Source organism: Ahaetulla prasina, chromosome 3 (genome assembly GCF_028640845.1).
Source record: "Ahaetulla prasina isolate Xishuangbanna chromosome 3, ASM2864084v1, whole genome shotgun sequence".
Lineage (NCBI taxonomy): Eukaryota > Metazoa > Chordata > Lepidosauria > Squamata > Colubridae > Ahaetulla > Ahaetulla prasina.
This window is the reverse complement of record NC_080541.1, coordinates 145,320,052-145,339,315: the sequence shown is the minus strand read 5'-3', so window position 1 is coordinate 145,339,315 and position 19,264 is coordinate 145,320,052. Positions and strand designations below refer to the sequence as shown.

General features: G+C 36.5%; 1 protein-coding gene across 2 annotated transcripts in view; it reads left to right on the top strand.

The window, feature by feature from the left end:
* DPYD (dihydropyrimidine dehydrogenase) overlaps positions 1 to 19,264 on the top strand; it is a 684,632-nt gene that overhangs the window by 187,229 nt on the left and 478,139 nt on the right. For both annotated transcript variants that reach the window (XM_058176033.1, XM_058176032.1), the window contains one exon: positions 11,930 to 12,091. In XM_058176033.1, the coding sequence (XP_058032016.1) occupies positions 11,930 to 12,091 (162 nt within the window). The remainder of the gene's footprint in view (positions 1 to 11,929; positions 12,092 to 19,264) is intronic.

The window sequence follows — 19,264 nt, the reverse complement described above, 5'->3', positions numbered from 1 at the left end:
GCAGTCCTCTATAGCATAATTTTGAGGGTAGGATTTGAAATGGTTTATGTCCAGGATGTGTAAATATTTTCACAGCCCTCTTTTTTACTCATGCAGTATACAGGTCCTCAATGGAAGGCGGGTTGGTAGCAATTGTTTTTTCTGCAGTTCTAATTATCTGAAGTCTGTGTCTGTCTTGTTGGGTTGCGGAACCAAACCAGACAGTTTTAGAGGTGCAGATGACAGACTCAATAATAATAATGATAATCAAAATTAACTAAATTAGTTAGCTGAACAAAGGTAGCATTACAAACATAATAGATTACAATTATTTCTACTTGTTTTGCTGTAGACTAAAATTCATGTTCATGTGTATTGTAGAGCTGGCATGATTTGTAGACGTATGACATCCTTACTAAAATAAAATAAAAAATAACATTTATTTGAAATAAAACTTTCAAGCTTAATTAAAAAATTAAGTACTTTTTGTGGGATTAATCACATGTATTTCCAGGTATATTTTCCTCTAAGAAAGATGTCTCTGCAGTCCAACATGTAGTTTGTATTCTGTCTCTAGTTATACTACATATCTATCTGTCTAAATTTTTTATTAATATGCTTATTAAATATATTTATATGTAAAATATAAACATGAAAATATATGAAGATACCTTGAAAAAAGATAAAAGGGTAAAGGACCACAAAGATTAAAAAAGAAAAAGATAATTAAAACAACAACTACAGATCTTTAGAGCAGTTACAAACCAATTTAGGAACCTTTCTCCATCTTTAAAATTATGCTACATTCTCTTTTGTCCCATATTCAACATTTTTAAATCAGCAAATCATTTTTTCCTGATTTCAGCAAAAAGAACTTATGGCTTTCCAGTCTTTTATAAAATCTATATGTTATATAACTAACACTTAAAGTAAATAATTTGTGAGAAATGAAATTGTCATTGGACTTTTGCTGTGAAGCTGGTGTAGTCAAGACACTGACATAATTTGCACTTTGTGTCAATGCTGGATAGATTTGGGCGCCTCAATTAAACATTATAAATAAACATGTGACAAACTCTGAACGTTAATTAGGATGAAAGAAGATAAGATGGACTAAGCAGAAGAGAACAATAAATTGACAGAGTTCTTTATGGAAAATACACTTAGGGTGTTATTTAATTTGTCCCTTACCCATAATAAGTATATGGTAATTTTGGCATAAAGTCTGACAAATGTTTCTTGTTTATCAGTTCAAGACAGGTGGAAACTTTATACTTAGTTCTTTCAATCTTATACGCTTCTTTCTCTCCTATCTTTTTTGTTTGTTTGTTTGTTTTTTGCTTAACATCTGTCATGAAAAGATTTCTGTCAGACCTAAAAATCTGCACATTTTAGTAGGTTGTGTTTGGTTCATTACTCTTGAATGGATAGATTTTAATTTTCTTTATATATTTTTTCTTTCACTTCCTGCAACTTCCATTATTGTTTGTTTCCTTCACCTATCCACCACTGTTATTTATCTGATTCCCATTTCAGAATCTCTCAGATTGCAGTTCCCACCAGTGGTTAACTGGGGCAGCTACTAACTCTGTGGCTGAGGAAGGTGGGACTTGTAATCCCCCCCAAAAAATCTGAGGCATCAGGTTGAAAAATGCTACTGTGGCTCCCTGTTAATGCTAACTTTTCATTTCATTCCCTACTTTCATGCTCTCTTTGTCTCTCTTTTTATTTATTACAGCGCTTCCTTCCATCTTCCCCTCCCCTCTGTTTTGTGTTTAATTCTATCATTTAAGATTTAAAATGTAATGAAACATAGACGTTAGACACAAGAGGGCCTGTTCTCAAAATGACAGCTCAAATTGTGCATGCAAATTGGAGACTGTGTGTGAAAGTCTGTACTCATTTGCACAAGCCATGCGCGCTCATGCATGCCATTTAAAACTGCTACATTTAATTTTAATAAGTGGGGCTTCAAGAAAATGTCTTTAATTTTAGAGGCAGGGTAGATGTCACCTACATGCCACTAAAAATTGTTGCCAAAAATCACCTGCCAGAGTTCAGAAGCAAAATGATACATGGAATCATTAACATGAAGAACTGATTTTTTTTTAAAAAAAAGAAAAAAACTTACAGCTCCTATGCACTGAGTTATAATTACATAGAAATATGCATTTTAATTAACCTTTCTAGTCGGATTTCTGAGGCATGGGATTTTTTTTTTTTTTTAAGTTGAGTTTTATTGAGGTTTTTTTCCCCCTCCCTGCTCATCTTGATCTTTTTCCAGGTCACTAAGTACAAATGCATTCAAGAGAAAAGTAAGGATGTTGTTAATGTATTTGAAATACTGACTTTTCTTAAGATGTCTATCAGTACTTAATGTACTAGGATGGCTGACAGCTGGTTTCGGTTGCCATAGTGTAATTATGTAGAATAGACTGTCTCTGTGACACTGCTTCAATGAAAGAATATCTTGCATTCTAGATGACAAAGACTAAATGATATTACAAGAACCAGCATACGGTTCTTTTTCTTTAGCTGTGTAAAACTATAGCACTGTTTTGATGACGCAAGTCAAATGATGTGATATAAAGATCAATGGCTAAAATAAAATACATATTGATAGCCTGTCATAGTCTCCGTTCATTTGTTCTACCTCTTCCTCTATTGTCAGGAAGCATGCTATTAGCAGCATGCTATCTAAAGTAAGGTTTAAAAACTCATTATTTTTAACTTCCTAATTTAATAGCAATAGCAATAGCACTTAAGACTTATACACTGCTTCACAGTGCTTTACAGCTCTCTCTAAGCAGTTTACAGAATCAGTATATCGCCCCCAACAATCTGGGTCCTCGTTTTACCGACCTCAGAAGGATAGAAGACTGAGTCAACTTTGAGCCGGTGAGATTTGAACTGCCAAATTGCTGGCAGCTGGCAGTCAGCAGAAGTAGCCTGCAGTACCGGATTCTAAATATTGCACCACTACGGCTCATAAAGCACTCATCATCTTCCTAGCTCTGATTAGTTAATTAATTTGTTAGGTTAATGTAGTCTCCTGGCGTCCTCAAAGACAAATGCTTGTCACCTCAAGTTGTCCCCAACCATGGACTTGTTGGACTTGTTCCAAGTATAATCTTGCATTTCTTTTTAGTCCATCCATCCTCTCCATCCATTACCTTATCTTCTAGTTGCCTCAACCATGGTCATTTCTTCCAGTGTGTAATCTAATTGCAATTTATGGTTGAAGTAAGCGAATGTCTGCTTTCAAGTCATTGCCTTGAGAGAGTAGTTTTTATTTGATGCAGTACTATTATTATTATTATAATCCATAATTCAACAGTATCTATCTTTTGTTGTTCACTCTTTCTCATCATCCAGCTTGCACAAGTTTACATTATCACTGGAAAACCATAGCGTTAACTATCTTACATTTGTTGTCATGCAAATAATCTTATAGTTCATGATCTGGTATAATTCTTTCTTCATTAGGATCAATTTCTTTATTATTCTAGAACATTGTCCATCTTTAACTATTCTTGAGATCAAGAAAACAGAACATTTCTTTTTTTCCTTTCTGTTTCCTCCCCCCTTTTCCTTCTTTTTCCTTTTCCTGCACTTTTAACATTTTTTTGTTTTAAAATATTTTTCTACACCATGTGGATTGTATTAGTTTTATTGGTATACTAACTGTTCAATAGAATTATTAAGCACCATAATCTCATTTCTTAAAGTATGTAATTGTCTAATTTAATGTATCTTATTCCTGCCTTAAATTCTTGTCTACCTAAAATATTCAGTTTTGGCTGTTGTATTTTATTGTATTGTATTTTGGTTCAGGCTCTCCCATTCTAAAACAACTTCCCTTGAAGTTTAGGGTAGCATGTGTCATTTTCTCCAAATCTACTTGTGAGTGCTTAGCATTGTTCTCTGGTCACTAGAAGAGTGCTTTCTGGTCTAGGCTCATTATCTGACACCAGAATCTGTCCAAACATTTCAACATGTCAGACTTTATACAGGCCAGTAATGGAACTAAAATGCTGGCGGGGCAGAGATTTAAGAATATAGTAAAACTCTGATAAGGTACTAGCAAAAGCTTTAATGAAGAAAATGGCTACTGAAAACTGGATTCAGCTTCCTTGAATGTCAGTCCCCAAATTCAAATCCTATGTGTCTTTTTTAGATCTTTAGATCCTAAGGGACTAAAACCACAGAAATGATTGGCACTTGTACATTATTATTATTATAGCAGTCTGGTCTGGTCTTTGGCGCCTTGCTCTAGCCTTCAGATAGCCATTTCCAGGTAGTTTTCTTGTCAGCAGTACTGAAGTGATCTGCCCTGCCTGCAGTGATTCCCATACCTAGTTATCTGCAAGCGACTTTAGCTAAATTCAGTGGAGGTTTTTAGTAATAATGGTGCAGAATTAATTTGGTTTGCACGTTAAAATAGTTTGGTCCGATTCAATCTAGCTGCATGATTAAAATGCATTGGAAAGCATGTATCTATAATTCAAGTACATATAAAGTGTACTTGATGTTAAATGCAAATATAGGTAAAATGCATTGTTTCTTTTTCATTCCCAACACATTATGCAGACTTTGTCAGATGTTTTTAAAAAGAGATATATTACTGTAACAGAACAAATCTGTGCTTCTACAGATTGGAAAGTTATAGAAGCCAAAACACAGTTCTTCCCATCACTGTTCATAGCATATATGATATTGTATTACCAGTCCATAGTCTTGCCTTCCAACTTCAAAGAAAGCTGCATTGAATACAGTGACATTTGTGTTTGAATATTGTGCCTATCAATATTAAGCCATCTTTGCAAACAATGAGCTGCACATTCTAGTTTATTAGACTGTAATTGAAGCCAGCATGGTTCATTGCTTCTTTGCTTCTCTCTTTAAATGGTAAAAAAGACAGAGGTAGTTTAATTTGATGTTTATATCTGGGATCACAGTTTATTGGTTAGAAACTAGCCAAGGTTCTTTATGAATTATTATTATTATTATTATTTTTGCATTTATATCCCGCCCTTCTCCGAAGACTCAGGGCGGCTTACATTGTGTTAAGCAATAGTCTTCATCCATTTGTATACTATATACAAAGTCAACTTATTGCCCCCCAACAATCTGGGTCCTCATTTTACCTACCTTATAAAGGATGGAAGGCTGAGTCAACCTTGGGCCTGGTGGGACTTGAACCTGCAATATTGCAAGCAGTTGCTGTTAATAATAGGCTGCATTAGCCTGTTGCGCCACCAGAGGCCCATTTAAAATTTAAAATTAAGATGATCATCATCATCTTAGCCATTGTCTATCTACTGCAGGGTGACGGCCTCTTCAAGCATGTTTCCAACCAATAAGGTCCTGAGCTTTCTTTTGCCAAATGGGCCCACAATACTTGCTAATGTCATTGATCCATCTTGTTTTAGGTTTCTTTTGTGGATGCTTTTTATCAAGTGGAACCCAAATTGTATATATTGACTTGTTAATGAGTAGAACATAATCTTAGGTTTGGATATCATTCACTGTTCTTCCATCTTTAATGACAACCTGTAGAAATCAGCCTGCTATTTGTTAACTCAGGTTATAGTTTTATGAACCGTGCGGTTTAATTAATAAAGGCTCCTTCAAAGTCTAAAAAGGGTAATGTGGAAAAAAAAAAAAACACCTGAGCAACTGGGTGCTCCAAAATAGGACGCTGCTTAATATCAGAACACTTTATTCAGGGTTGTCTGGACCTTCTTAGAGAAGGTCCACTTTGCCAGGACAACAATTTTGAGCATTTTTTGGTGATTAAATCTTTGATCTTTATGTGGATTAAATCTTTCATCTTTCCTGGATTAAGCCAATACTTGCAAGCATGTGTGAGGAAGGGATAAAAATATGCTCCTTTGTTTGCAGTAGAAAGTAGGGATGGAGAATAGAATCGGGGGCTATTTCTAAGACTTTTATTTCCAGCTCCTTCTCTTATTGTGTTCATGTATACTGTCTTAGAAGGAAAGTTTCATTAAAATTAGATGGATTTACTTTTATGGAAAGACTGCTTTGGGGTCATTGATGGATAATGATAGGCATTCCTTCTATCCTAATTATGTAGAACACAACTTTAGTAATGAAGTCTAGAAGGCATTATATTGGGGGAGATTGCATTATGTATTTGGGGAAAAAAACTACCGCTCAAAAAATCTCTGCTGGGTGCAAACATAATATGTGCCGGAACCAGAGGAAAATCTAAATGGTAGGAGCATTTCCTGATAGAAAATGTAATTTCTTCTGGTCTAACAGTTATTGATCCAACATCTTTTAATAGGTTTTTCCAAGTAAAAACATTCTCATTTACATGCATATTATGTAATGCTTCCAACTGATACATGCAAAGATCTGCCTCTGTCTGCTACCAATTATTGATGTCTGTTTAAGACTGGCTTCTATTCTCTTGGTTACCAATGCAGGAGTTATTGACATTTTGATAAAGGGAAGCGCGAAACATCCTGTCCACTTAGATGCATGTTTTGCTGTGGAATTGCCCAACAGAAGGCATTTTGTAAACAAAGCATGAACAGACATCTGTTAAATTAAATTTTTTTACAAAGCATTCTAATATCTAAGGCTCTTTTCATTCATGAATAATGGTAAGAAGTGGACCTGTTTGAATAACTGTAATTCATTTTTGGTCCTATCTCGCAGGCACAGGCTTGGAATCCTGCTGCTTACTTCAGTTAAATCTTCTTAGGAGGACCTGGCCCGTATTGAGAGGGCTGTGATTCCTGCACTAAGCCAGCTGACTGAATTCTTAATAAATAAGAATATGTCTTGCTTGGTCTTTCACAAGAGTTCACAATTTCATAGCCGTTAACAGAAAGCAAAGCAAAAGAAATTAAAATTGAGAAAGAAAAGAGTGGCTGGGTAGGAAGCTGGTTGTCGCTCCATCTTGTCTTGTTATTGTTGCTGTTAATTGCGAAGTTGAGTCCGACCGATCACAACCCCATGGATAACGTTCCTCCAGGCCTTTCTGTCCACTATCATCCTCTGGAGTCCATTTAAGCTCACACCTACTGCTTCAGTGACTCCATCCAGCCACTTCATTCTCTGCCGTCCCCTTCTTCTTTTGCCCTTAATCTTTCCCAGCATTAGGCTCTTCTCCAGTGAGTCCTTCCTTCTCATTAGGTGGCCAAAGTATTTGAGTTTCACCTTCAGGATCTGGCCTTCTAAAGAGCAGTCAGGGTTGATCTCCTCTAGGACTACCAGTTTGATCGCCTTGCAGTCCAAAGGACTTGCAGGAATCTTCTCCAGCACCAGAGTTCAAAGGCCTCAATTCTTTGTCGCTCAGCCTTTTTGAGTAAATAGATTGCTTTTCAACTTCCCACTGTAGAGCTCAGATAGAATGAGTAGTCCAAATTCACTCCACTTTAAGTCTATGGAAGGACTAGAATCTGGGTCTCCCCTCTTTTAAGCAAACACATTAGAACTACTGGCATTCTCTTTCTCTCGCACATATGCATATTTATTTACTCATTAAATTTATATGCTGCTTGTCTCCCTGGCAAGGAGACTCTGGGTGGCTTACCAAAAAAGTAAAAAAGATAACTATACCATAAAAACAATTCATTAAAAAAAAACTATATAAAAATGGATGGCACTGGGATGAGATCTTCTTACCTCATCAATCATCTCTGTTGGGTGTCCCTGGCAGGGCCCCAGGCCAACTGGCAAAACCATGTTTTTATACTTATCCAGAAGGCCAAAAGGGTGGGAGCAGTTCTCACCTCCAGTGGTAGAGTGTTCCATAGGACGGGGGCCACAGAGTAAGAGGCTTTTCTCCTTGATCCCAGCCACCAGAATTCTTTGGCAGATGGGGTCCATAGCAGGCGCCTTTCTGTGGAATGAGTCCGATTGAATTGTTGGTCTCATTAGTCCTATTTATATGCTTATATGTCCAGTTGCATAAGACAATAAGGAAGTAATGCAACTTATGCAGTTGCATAAGACAATAAGACACAAGCTAGCAAAAAAACACCAAGGAAGATTTGGTTCACAGGCATAAAGACAACTGGTTAATTCTTATAGTGTTGTTTAGATTTTGCCTTTTAAATAATATTAATATCTTTCATTGTTTTCGTGATCTTTGAAATAATTTAAAAGTGCTAAAACATACCAGTCACAATGCAGTTCAGAATTCACTTGCTGTATTCTTCTTTAATTTATTTGCTATGTTATTCTTTAATAAAATGGTAGCTCGTGATGCATACTTTCCAGTGGTTACATAGTCCATGTAAACTGTACATAATAGGTTTAAATGCAATGAATAATGCATCTTGGCATAAATTTAATCACAATAATAACCCAGTAACAGAGGAAAACATTCAACATTTGAATTTACATAATGGAAGAATTCTAATGAAGACGCCACACAAGTAGATTAGTATGTGAAAATTTGTCTTTTAACTGTTATATAATTAATTGGTTTTAACGGGAAAAAATAAGCACCTGTTGAATAGGTTGCAGAGAGCATTCTATCAATGCATTAAAATGACTCCACATTTGCATGTGCTGATTTGGCATTTATAAGTAAATACCTTTTTAAATTTCAGCTTTAGTGTAAAAGACATCTGGTTTGATATTTCAACTTTCATCATGTACTAAAAGACTCTAACATTCTGATAAATGAATTGAGTTATATTTTCATGCATTGCTTCCTTTAAAATGACAATATGTAACTTGATGGTTACCATCTAGATTAGCTAGGAATGTTAATGTAAGGCAGTTTGCAAGAATAATGGAACAAGTCCAGCCCACTCTCCATCTGTTTCTTTTTTTATCGTTGTGCCCAAAGCTTTGAAAGCAACTTATTGCTTCACATATTTTAAAATTAATCTTTTCAACAAATATTTTGTCAAAGCTGCTTAATAATTTCTTCCAATTTTCTATTTGTCATAAGAGAGAGTGGACAATTGAATAGAATGTATCCATGAAGTATAAAAATGGAGAAGACTGCATGTATATTTCTGGCTCTTTCTTTGTCTCCAGAAGTTGACCAGCTGTGAGTACAGCTGCTTCAAATAATCATAGATAACCAGTTATTTTCTTCCATAAATTTGGAATATTGATTTTTTACTGAACTCAAAATGTTTTCTTCAAACATATGATACTCATTCATTGCACCAGTCATACAGCATCTAGCTGGCCTTATTACAAGATTTGTTATCTCATATGTTTTCATGCAAGCTTCCACTTCTAATTTATCTGGTTGTTTCTATGATAGCAAGACTATTTTTCGTATTTTTCAGCCCAGTTTGTTTTTTTGTCTTGTTCATGATTTTTAAACCAGACTCTTCTGGCTTTTAATCTGATTAAACTTCTGACTGAAGCCAGGATCTTCCTGTTGAAGCTGCTGTAGGAGGGAAAAACTGAAGAAAGGATCTAGGGCAGTGGTTCTCAACCTGTGGGTCGGGACCCCTTTGGGGGTCGAATGACGATTTGCCAGGGGTCACCTAAGACCATCGGAAATATGGAAAGTATACTTGCGAGTTGAAGAATCGTGCTCCAATGGCTTCACAAGCCAGTTGCAGGCTCTTCAAATCGCTAGCCGAATTTGGCTTCAGGCGCAATGAATTAAAAAAGAGAGAAATCTTTGCTCTGATGTCTCCCTCTCAAGCCAACTGCAATCACTCCCAATCGCTAGCCTAATCTGGCTTCAGGCGCGATAAACTTAATAGGGGAGGAGTCTCGGCTTTAATGCCTCCGTCCTCAAGACAATTGCAAGCAGTTCAGATCACTAGCCAATACGGCTTCAGGCGCGATAAATTCAAAACGAAAATAATTTTACGGTTGGGGGTCGCCACATCATGGGGAATTGTATTAAAGGGGTCGCAGCACTATAAAGGTTGAGAACCACTGATCTAGGGCTTGACAAACACTGGGGAAATCAGGAGATTCAGGCAGTTCATATGAGTACAAAGATTTATTGCAAGCTTAAGGCCCCTACAAGAATCTGACCAACTATCCATTAAGGAAAATGAGCAGGAGATAAGAGAGGCATTCAAATGGGTCGGACTTAGATCTCTTGCAGGTGCACAGGGACTCTTGACTTATGATGTGTTTGAACCCTCCTTCGGACTCAGCCTGGTCATCTCCTACAAGGCTACTGCTGCCACTTGTCAAAGTCTATAGAGATTCTCAGTCATCCAGGTCATGGCTGTCCCAAAGGAGCTTTTTCCAAAAGGCAACTGGACTTTGTTTTTCCTTCACAAAGTTCTAACTTCTTCAGAAATGGAGAGGCTTCTTGGATGAGAAGCGACACGTCTTCAAGGAGAAATAAAGAAAATCCAGTTGCCTTTTGAAAAAGCACCTTTGGGACACTTGTCAAAGCGAAATAAAAAATTAAGCAAGTATTTGGGGATTAAATGAAAGTGTGAAGCAGTGGTTATTACTTAATATTTTGCTGTTAAAATTTTGATTGCCCAAAGGACAAGAGCCTTATAGGTTTTTTTAACAGAGCTTAATGATTGTAAGGGAAATGGCAGACTCAAGTAGAAAATGGAAGGCTTTAGCCCTCATGCTTGATTAGAGTTTTGTAAGGTTTAGTGTATGTAGCATCTAATAGTCAACCAAACCAAACTATTGTCAGAAGGTCTCTTAAACCATGAAGCATGGAGGTTGCAGAAATAGGTGGGTAGGCTAAGCATTTGAAGTAGCTCTTCAATTCTTCTCTTGCATTTTTCCTCTTACATTTTTAAATTCATGTATCTAGTTTTCTGGCTCAATGTATTAAGTTGCTTCTCCTATAAAGATCAGCAACAAACAGAAAAATAAAATCCAAAACAAGGGAGAAAGTTTGATGAATGAACAGAAATTAATTGACCTCATGCTTCTCCAACTCCTATTCTGCCTTTATTACTTTTATAAGTAACTCAAGGCAGCAAGCATACATAATATTTCTTTCTCCTCCTCTTCCCCCCCACAATACAGCTGAGTGAGGTAGGCTGGCCTGAGAGAAAGTCAGGGGCTTTCACACCTAAAGTGGGACTACAATTTACAGTCTCCTGGTTTCTAGGCTAGTGCCTTAACCACCAGACAAACTGACTCTCTATTTCTTAAATAATTTCTCAGGTTTCGTGTAGTACAATATACTGTCCAATATACTGTGGAAAAGACTGCTCTAATAAGAGCAATATTTGGCACGTCTTTCGTTTCAGACTGCAGATTTGGGGGGGGGGGTGAGTGGAATTCCTCACTATATCTTTTCAGATATTGTAAATAATATGTTGGAAGATGCAACACTCAGTTGTTGATGCAAAAGAAAATACAACACTTATTAGATGGTGAGGTGTTTGGTGTGAGGCAAACCAGCATGAAGCTGCCCTTAGTCTCTCCAACAGCTGATCTGACTGAATCTTTGGTAATGTACCAACATTATGTGTCTGTTTTATACATTAATAAGTCTACTTTGCCAAAGGTCAGTAGTGAAGCTTACGGATATGTGATCAGTAATAATGAGAGGAAGTGTCTTGGTAGATCTTTCAGATGAGATTAACTTTATGAGCAAAACTGTATTATCTTGCAATTTTATCTAGCTAATTGATTTAGGATTGTAGGGTGCCATTTTAGATAGTTTCAGAGATTCAGTATTATTTCTACATAGAGATAATTTTGCTATGAATAGATAGCAAAAATCCAGCATAAAATGGATTTTTTAAGAAGCATAAAATCCATTTCAGCTAATAAGAAAATTTCAGTTTTTAAAAGATGACATGATTGAGAGTGGATTTAAAAATCTGTAAGGATAGGTAATGTGTGTGTGTGTTTTTGTATGAAATCATATATTATTGTAAAAATAATTATGGAGACAGCACATGTTATACAAATAAAATAATGCAAGCAGCTTGTCTAACATTCTATATTTCCTCTAATATGAGATTGCAATGGTTTTCCCCCTCTGTTTGTGCAGAATTACTATGGAGCTGCCAAAACAATCTTTTCTGACAATCCACTTGGACTATCATGTGGGATGGTGTGTCCAACTTCTGATCTTTGTGTGGGAGGATGCAATTTATATGCCACTGAGGATGGACCAATTAATATTGGCGGACTGCAGCAATTTGCTACAGAAGTAAGTAAAATGTATTTAGGTAGTTCTATTTTTCCTTCTTTACTTTGCATGAGATTTTTCAGTAGTTCTTTTCTTTTGGAACCTAATTAAAACAGATGAGATAAGATTTCTTTTCTTCATATAGAACACAAAGCAGAGAGTTACTAGCAATTAAGAAACTAGTTTTATCTTCTGAAGTAAGCACTGTACAACGTTTATAAAAATATCATTTATTCAGGTTCTCAGCCCCACATATAAGTTTCAGGATAGATTTACAAGTATAAAGTTAAATGTATATTGGATCTACACCAAGCTAGTTAACATTGATTTTTTTTTTTCATTTTCATCATTATTTCAGTTACTAAACTAAAGTTCAGCTACCATAGTCTGGATTCAAAATGTAATACTTCAAATGGAAAATCAGAGGTATTAAAATGTCTCACTTGTAAGAAAGAAAAGACTCAATAGGATGCTAAGGCATTTTTTAAAAAGGCAGGATGATACCACTATTTGAAAAATCCAAAGTTTTAGTTACCTGATTGTCAGGCATGGAATATTTGAAAATGACTTTTCTAGCCCCAAATCGTGAACATCTTTGATGGTAATAATTACAATTTTTAACTTTGTTTCCAAGAAACATGCAGCTAGTACTGATTTAATAATAAAATATATGTGCTGAAAAGATTTATAGTCAAACTACAGCATTGATCTGAACATAAAAAAACCAGGTATAGCAAGGAATTTTCATAATATTAGAACTAAATATAACCCTCTCATTTAAATAAGGTTGAATTTTGGGAGCTTCAATTTTATATTAAAACTTGCATGCTTTATGAAATTAATTTTTCATTCAATTATAAACAACATGCTATGATATTGAAATTGGCCTTAGAATAGAATAGAATAGAATTTTATTGGCCAAGTGTGATTGGACACACAAGGAATTTGTCTTGGTGCATATGCTCTCAGTGTACATAAAAGAAAAGATACGTTCATCAAGGTACAACATTTACAACACAATTGATGATAATATATCAATATAAATCATAAGGATTGCCAGCAACAAGTTATAGTCATACAGTCATAAGTGGAAAGAGATTGGTGATGGGAACTATGAAACGATTAATTAAATTAATTAAATTAAATTAATTACTGCAGATTCAGTAAATAGTCTGACAGTGTTGAGGGAATTATTTGTTTAGCAGAGTGATGGCCTTCGGGAAAAAACTGTTCTTGTGTCTAGTTGTTCTGGTGTGCAGTGCTCTATAGCGTCGTTTTGAGGGTAGGAGTTGAAACAGTTTATGTCCAGGATGCGAGGGATCTGCAAATATTTTCACGGCCCTCTTCTTGATTCGTGCAGTATACAGGTCCTCAATGGAAGGCAAGTTGGTAGCAATTATTTTTTCTGCAGTTCTAATTATCCTCTGAAGTCTGTGTTTTTCTTGTTGGGTTGCAGAACCGAACCAGACAGTTATAGAGGTGCAAATGACAGACTCAATAATTCCTATAATAATTACTGGTCTATGTTTAAACTTTGGTCACTTACAAGTTTGTTATTATATAGTACGCTACTCACAAACCCATTACACTATTCATTTTTTGGAATAAGCGACTTTTTTTCAAGCACAGAAAGGAATCAACAATAGTAACGAAGTAAATTCAAGGATGAGATCAGCTAAACAATCCCATGTGCCTCTCTATACATTTTCTTTTATTCTTTAAACTTCTCACCTTTCCACATTTTACAAGGATTTCTTCAGCTCCATCAAAACTCATTTTTGGTCTTCCCCTTCCTCTCAATTCCTTCCTTCCTTCTTCATATAATTGCTTTCATTCCAATCTCTATTCATTCCTTCTGTGCTGCTGTACCACCTCCTTAAAGGTTTTTCATACTGGTCGTGCATTTTTCTATTCAGTATGCAGTCATTCAATACATATTCATTCTTAACCCGATGTCTTCTTGTTTTATTATCCCCTGCTCAAGTACCCAATTCTTACAGTATTCAACTTACTTTTATGATGTTATATCAGCTGTCACTATCATGTAACGTAATAGGCAGAAGCGCCTATTTTGCACTCATTTGCACAGCTGTTTTCACTTATTATGACTAACACTCATTCTTTGCAAAAGTCCATACTCTATTCATACCTTTCTACCATCTTTGTCAGGGTTTACAGTTTTTCTGTTTTTGTATTTTTAATAAACATTTTAGAAAGGCATACAAATTCATCTTTATCCTTTCTTTTTTACCATGCATTACTTATTGTCGTTCTCTCCATTCTTACTACCAAACACAGCTACTTTGATCTTCGACACATTAATTTTCAGAACTATAGCCCTTATTGCATTATGTAATTCCCTGCAAATTATTTAGGTTCTCAGTCATTCACATCTGCATGCAAAAGTACATGTACATTCATGGCAAAAGTGTTTAATAATAATAATAATAATAATATTTTTATTTATAGACCGCCCTTCTCCCAAAGGATTCAGGGCGGTGTACAGCCACAAGTAAAATACAGAAAGAAAACAACAGTACAAAATTAAAAACAACCCTTAAAAAACCTATTTAATTTGGCTACTTATAGATAAAAATATTCCCACTAAAATTTACTAAAAAATTTAAAAAACCCATAAATCAATTTAATAATATAAAATTTAAGCGAGTCCAGCAAGGCGAAATAAGTAGGTTTTGAGTTCGCGGCGGAAGGTCCTAAGGTCAGGTATTTGTCTGAGTCCAGGGGGAAGCTCGTTCCATAGGGTAGGAGCCCCCACAGAGAAGGCCCTCCCCCTGGGGGCCGCCAGCCGACATTGCTTGGCTGACGGCACCCTGAGGAGCCCTTCTCTGTGAGAGCGCACCTGTCGTTGGGAGATAGACGTTGGCAGTAGACGGTCCCGTAGGTATCCTGGTCCTAAGCCATGGAGCGCTTTAAAGGTAGTAACTAACACCTTGAAGCGCACCCGGAAGACAACAGGCAGCCAGTGCAGTCTGCACAGGATAGTGTTACTTGGGAGCTCCGAACGGCTCCCTCAATAACCCGCGCAGCTGCATTCTGGACTAGCTGGAGTCTCCGGATGCTCTTCAAGTTTCAATTTCACTCTGGCATCACCATCATTCCTGTAAAAATCTCTAAATACTCCTTTCAGCTTTATGTTACTTTACTTTGATCTCACATCTTTTCATCATTTTTATTTTTCATTCCATGCATCTCCTGGAAGCCCTACTTTAAGCTTCCTCACCCCCTTTCAAAACAATTTCTATCTTTTATTTGCAACTTTTAATATTAATAATTTTTGACCACAAACTCTTTCTTTTTCTCCTTCTCTTTCTCTCTCACACAAAGAGGGAGGGAGGGAGAGGGAGAGAGAGAGACCCTCCTACCTTTTTAAACTGGAATGCTGTAAAATTTGTCTCTTTCCTCAGGGACTGGGATAGAGTACAGTTGGAATTGAATTGCTGTTTTGGCGGCATCAAGGAAGTTTGGTTGTGGTGCAGGTTATTTTTAGTCTTTCTTTTGCTTTTATTTTTAGTATGATGTTTGGTTTTATATAATAGTTGTGAGTTGCCCATTGTTTAGTTGAAAGATGGACAAGTACAAGTCTTTAAAATAAATACATACTTTTTTGTATGTGTGTATGTTAAAATAAATACATACCAATCATACTTTGATATTCATTTATCCTCATCCTTAGCTTCTTTTATTTCATCATTCACCAAGCATCACCATTCCTACTTCCTTTTGGCATAACTCCTCCTCCTCCTTTGGCATTTAGTTTGTTTCAGGCAACTTCCACATCATATTTCCTTAGATCTTTTTCCACTCAATCTGTTTAATTAATCTAAATTCTAATACATTTTTATTCTACTTATATAGTACTATTCTTCAGCCATTCTACTTTCAATCTCTTTTTTTCCCATTTCCTTCCTTATTGTTCATACCCATTTTTCCAAAATCCACTTCTGCCCACAACTAGAATACCTTGTCATTCTTATATTCTTCATAACTCTCTAATTCATAATAAACCAAAAATATTGTGTACTCTCTCATCTCATTCCAACCCATTTATTCAAGTCTTCTAGCAGCATACTGTTTTCTGCTAGTTAACTTACACGTAGAATGTTGCACTGATTTTTTCAGAATTCATATCTCGTTCTGTCATTCTCACATTCATGAGAATATAACATCTGGCTGTCCCCAACCTTTATGTTTCTGCTTTTATACACATCTATAATTAGATGATACTATTTAATATCTTATTATGTACGTTTTAGTTCATTCTTACATAATTAAATTTTCTCTGCATGCATTCTTCCATTCCATTCCATTCCATTCCATTCCATTCCATTCCATTCCATTCCATTCCATTCCATTCTACAGGATCAGAACAGTTTCATTCACATCCATTAGCTCCTTCCTCTTTCTTAGTTTCACAGATACACATTTGTTTTTTTATTCTTTAATTTCATTTCCTGATCTTTACTTTAATGAGTCATAGTGGCGAAGTGGTTAGAATGCAGTATTGCAGGCTAATTCTGCCGAATGTTAGTAGTTGGATTCTCATTGGCGCAAGGTTCACTCAGCCTTCCATTCTTCTGAAGTTAATAAAATGCAGTCCTAGATTGTTGGGGGCAATATGCTGATTCTGTAAATCACTTAGAGAGGGCTGCAAAGCACTATGAAGCAGTATATAAGTCTAAGTACTATTGCTATTCCTATTTGTATTATTAAAAAGAAGCAAATAAAAAAACAAACATTTATTGGCTGCCATAATAATAATAATAATAATAATAATAATAATAATAATAATAATAATAATAAAAAATTTGTATACCGCCCTTCTCCCGAAGGACTCAGGACGGTTCACAGCCGGTAAAATCAAAATACATACGATACAGATTAAAAAACAATATAAAAAACTAATTCAATATATAGCCTAAAATTTTTTAAATACAATTAAAAACCACGTTTAAAAACCCCAATTTAAAAACCCCAATTTAAAACTATGTTTAAGCTAGTCCTGCACGTTGAAACAACGTCTTCAGCTCATGGTGAAAGGTCCGGAGATCGGGGAGTTGACGAAGCCCCGGAGGCAGCTTGTTCCAGAGGGCAGGGGCCCCCACAGAGAAGGCCCTTCCCCTGGAGGTTGCCAGCCGACATTGTTTGGCTGACGGTATCCGAAGGAGGCCCTCTCTGTGAGAACGCACTGGTCAGTGTGAGGCTACTGGTGGCAGTAGGCGGTCCCGTAGATACCCCGGTCCTAAGCCATGGAGCGCTTTAAAGGTGATAACAAGCACCTTGAATTGGACCTGGAAGACCACCGGGAGCCAGTGCAAACTGTGCAGAGGGGTGTCACATGGGAGCCACGAGGCGCTCCCTCTATCACCGGCGCAGCCGCATTCTGGACCAGTTGAAGCCTCCGGGTGCCCTTCAAGGGGAGCCCCATGTAGAGAGCGTTGCAGTAGTCCAGGCGGGATGTAACAAGGGCATGAGTGACCGTGCACAGGGAAGTTACTGCAGGGCAACTATGATATTACACTGCATTCCATGTCTCAGTTTTTCACATATCACAGCTATCACCAGATGAGCCCATAAATATTGACCCATACCATCAGTTTTGGTTAGTTTTGGTTAGTCAAGGCTTTCACATACTGTTTTCATAGTATGATAAAGAAAGTATAGATAAAGTTACAAGCTTAGAAGTGTTTGAACTACATGCATCATTCCCTGCTATTAAAAAGAACAGTCCTAGTCAGTTTTGCTATATATTGGTCAGTGTGATACAAATTCAACAAAAACCTAATTTATCCCCAGAATGTTCACATTATTCTATACAAGCTAAGATTACTAATCTAGAGAGTCCCTTGAATGCTGTTCTGCTGTTGTCTGCTTCCTGTCAAGTAGGACATACATGTGGTATACTGATGCACATTCAGAATGCATATAGCTTGCTGCTTTCATTTTTCAATATGCCAGTCTTGACCTTTTCTACTTTAGGATAGGTTGCTCTTTTACTTCTCCATTTGCCAAGCTCCTAGATTCTATCTATTTACTCATACAAAATCTCTTAGATATATGTGGGAGGGCAGGTGGGGAGGGGAGTTAAGTAGCAAAAGGTGCAACATGATCCCTTGACACAATCTTACTCCTTATATACTAACATCTGGATACAGAAGGGTGGGATTTGCATTGTGATATTACATTTCATCATTTTTCCATTATTGTGGCTATAATGTGCATATGCATATTCTATTGTCATGATTCACATCCAAGAAACAACATAATTGTAAACTAATTTGATCAATTGAGAAATTTCATTAATAAACCAAAAATAGACTGAATGGGGAGATGTGCCAGTATTATTTTAAGCAAAGATTGAGTAAACTTAAGAGCCAGTTTTGATTACTTGGGAGAAGTCATAAAGATCTAATTCAAATTTTCAGTCCAGAAGACTTCAGTCCCGGATACGGAAATAGTGGCATAAGTGACTTCAGAACTTTTCACTGTACTTCTTGGCTACTTGATTCAAATCCTGGAAACAACATAACTGTGCAGTAAAGTGATAAATTGAGAAATTCCCTAAATAAGCTAAAAATAGACTAGATGGGGAGATGTGCCAGTATTACTTTAGGAGCCATGATGGCGCAATAGTTAGAATGCAGTATTGCAGGCTAACACTGCCCACAGCCAGGAGTTTTGATCCTGATGTGGTCAAGGTTGACTCAGCCTTCCATCCTTCTGAGGTTGGTAAAATGAGGAGCCAGATTGTTGGTGGCAATATGCTGACACTGTAAACTTGTTAGAGAGGGCTGTAAAGCTCTATGAGGCAGTATATAAGTCTAAGTGCTATTGCTATTGCTGCTTCAACTGCTTCTCATAGAACTTGGTTTCTGTCCTCTATATCATTTTGATAGCTTTGCTCTAAGCATGCTTCAAATTCTCTTTGTCCCTGTCAGACACAAACAGTCAGTTCCACACATGAACAGTCAGTTCAGTTAAGCTGTTTTATTGCTCAAGCCTATGCAGGAATCTTCTTAGACTGATAGATTGTATCTGGGTAAGATTAGATAAATTTCAATGGCGTTTGAGGGGTATGAGACTTCACCCTCTTGTGCCCATGTAGGGTTTCCAGATTAATTCCCCATTTGACTCTTCCCACTTTCTTGTGCAGTGTCTCCAACAGTCCTCTTTGCC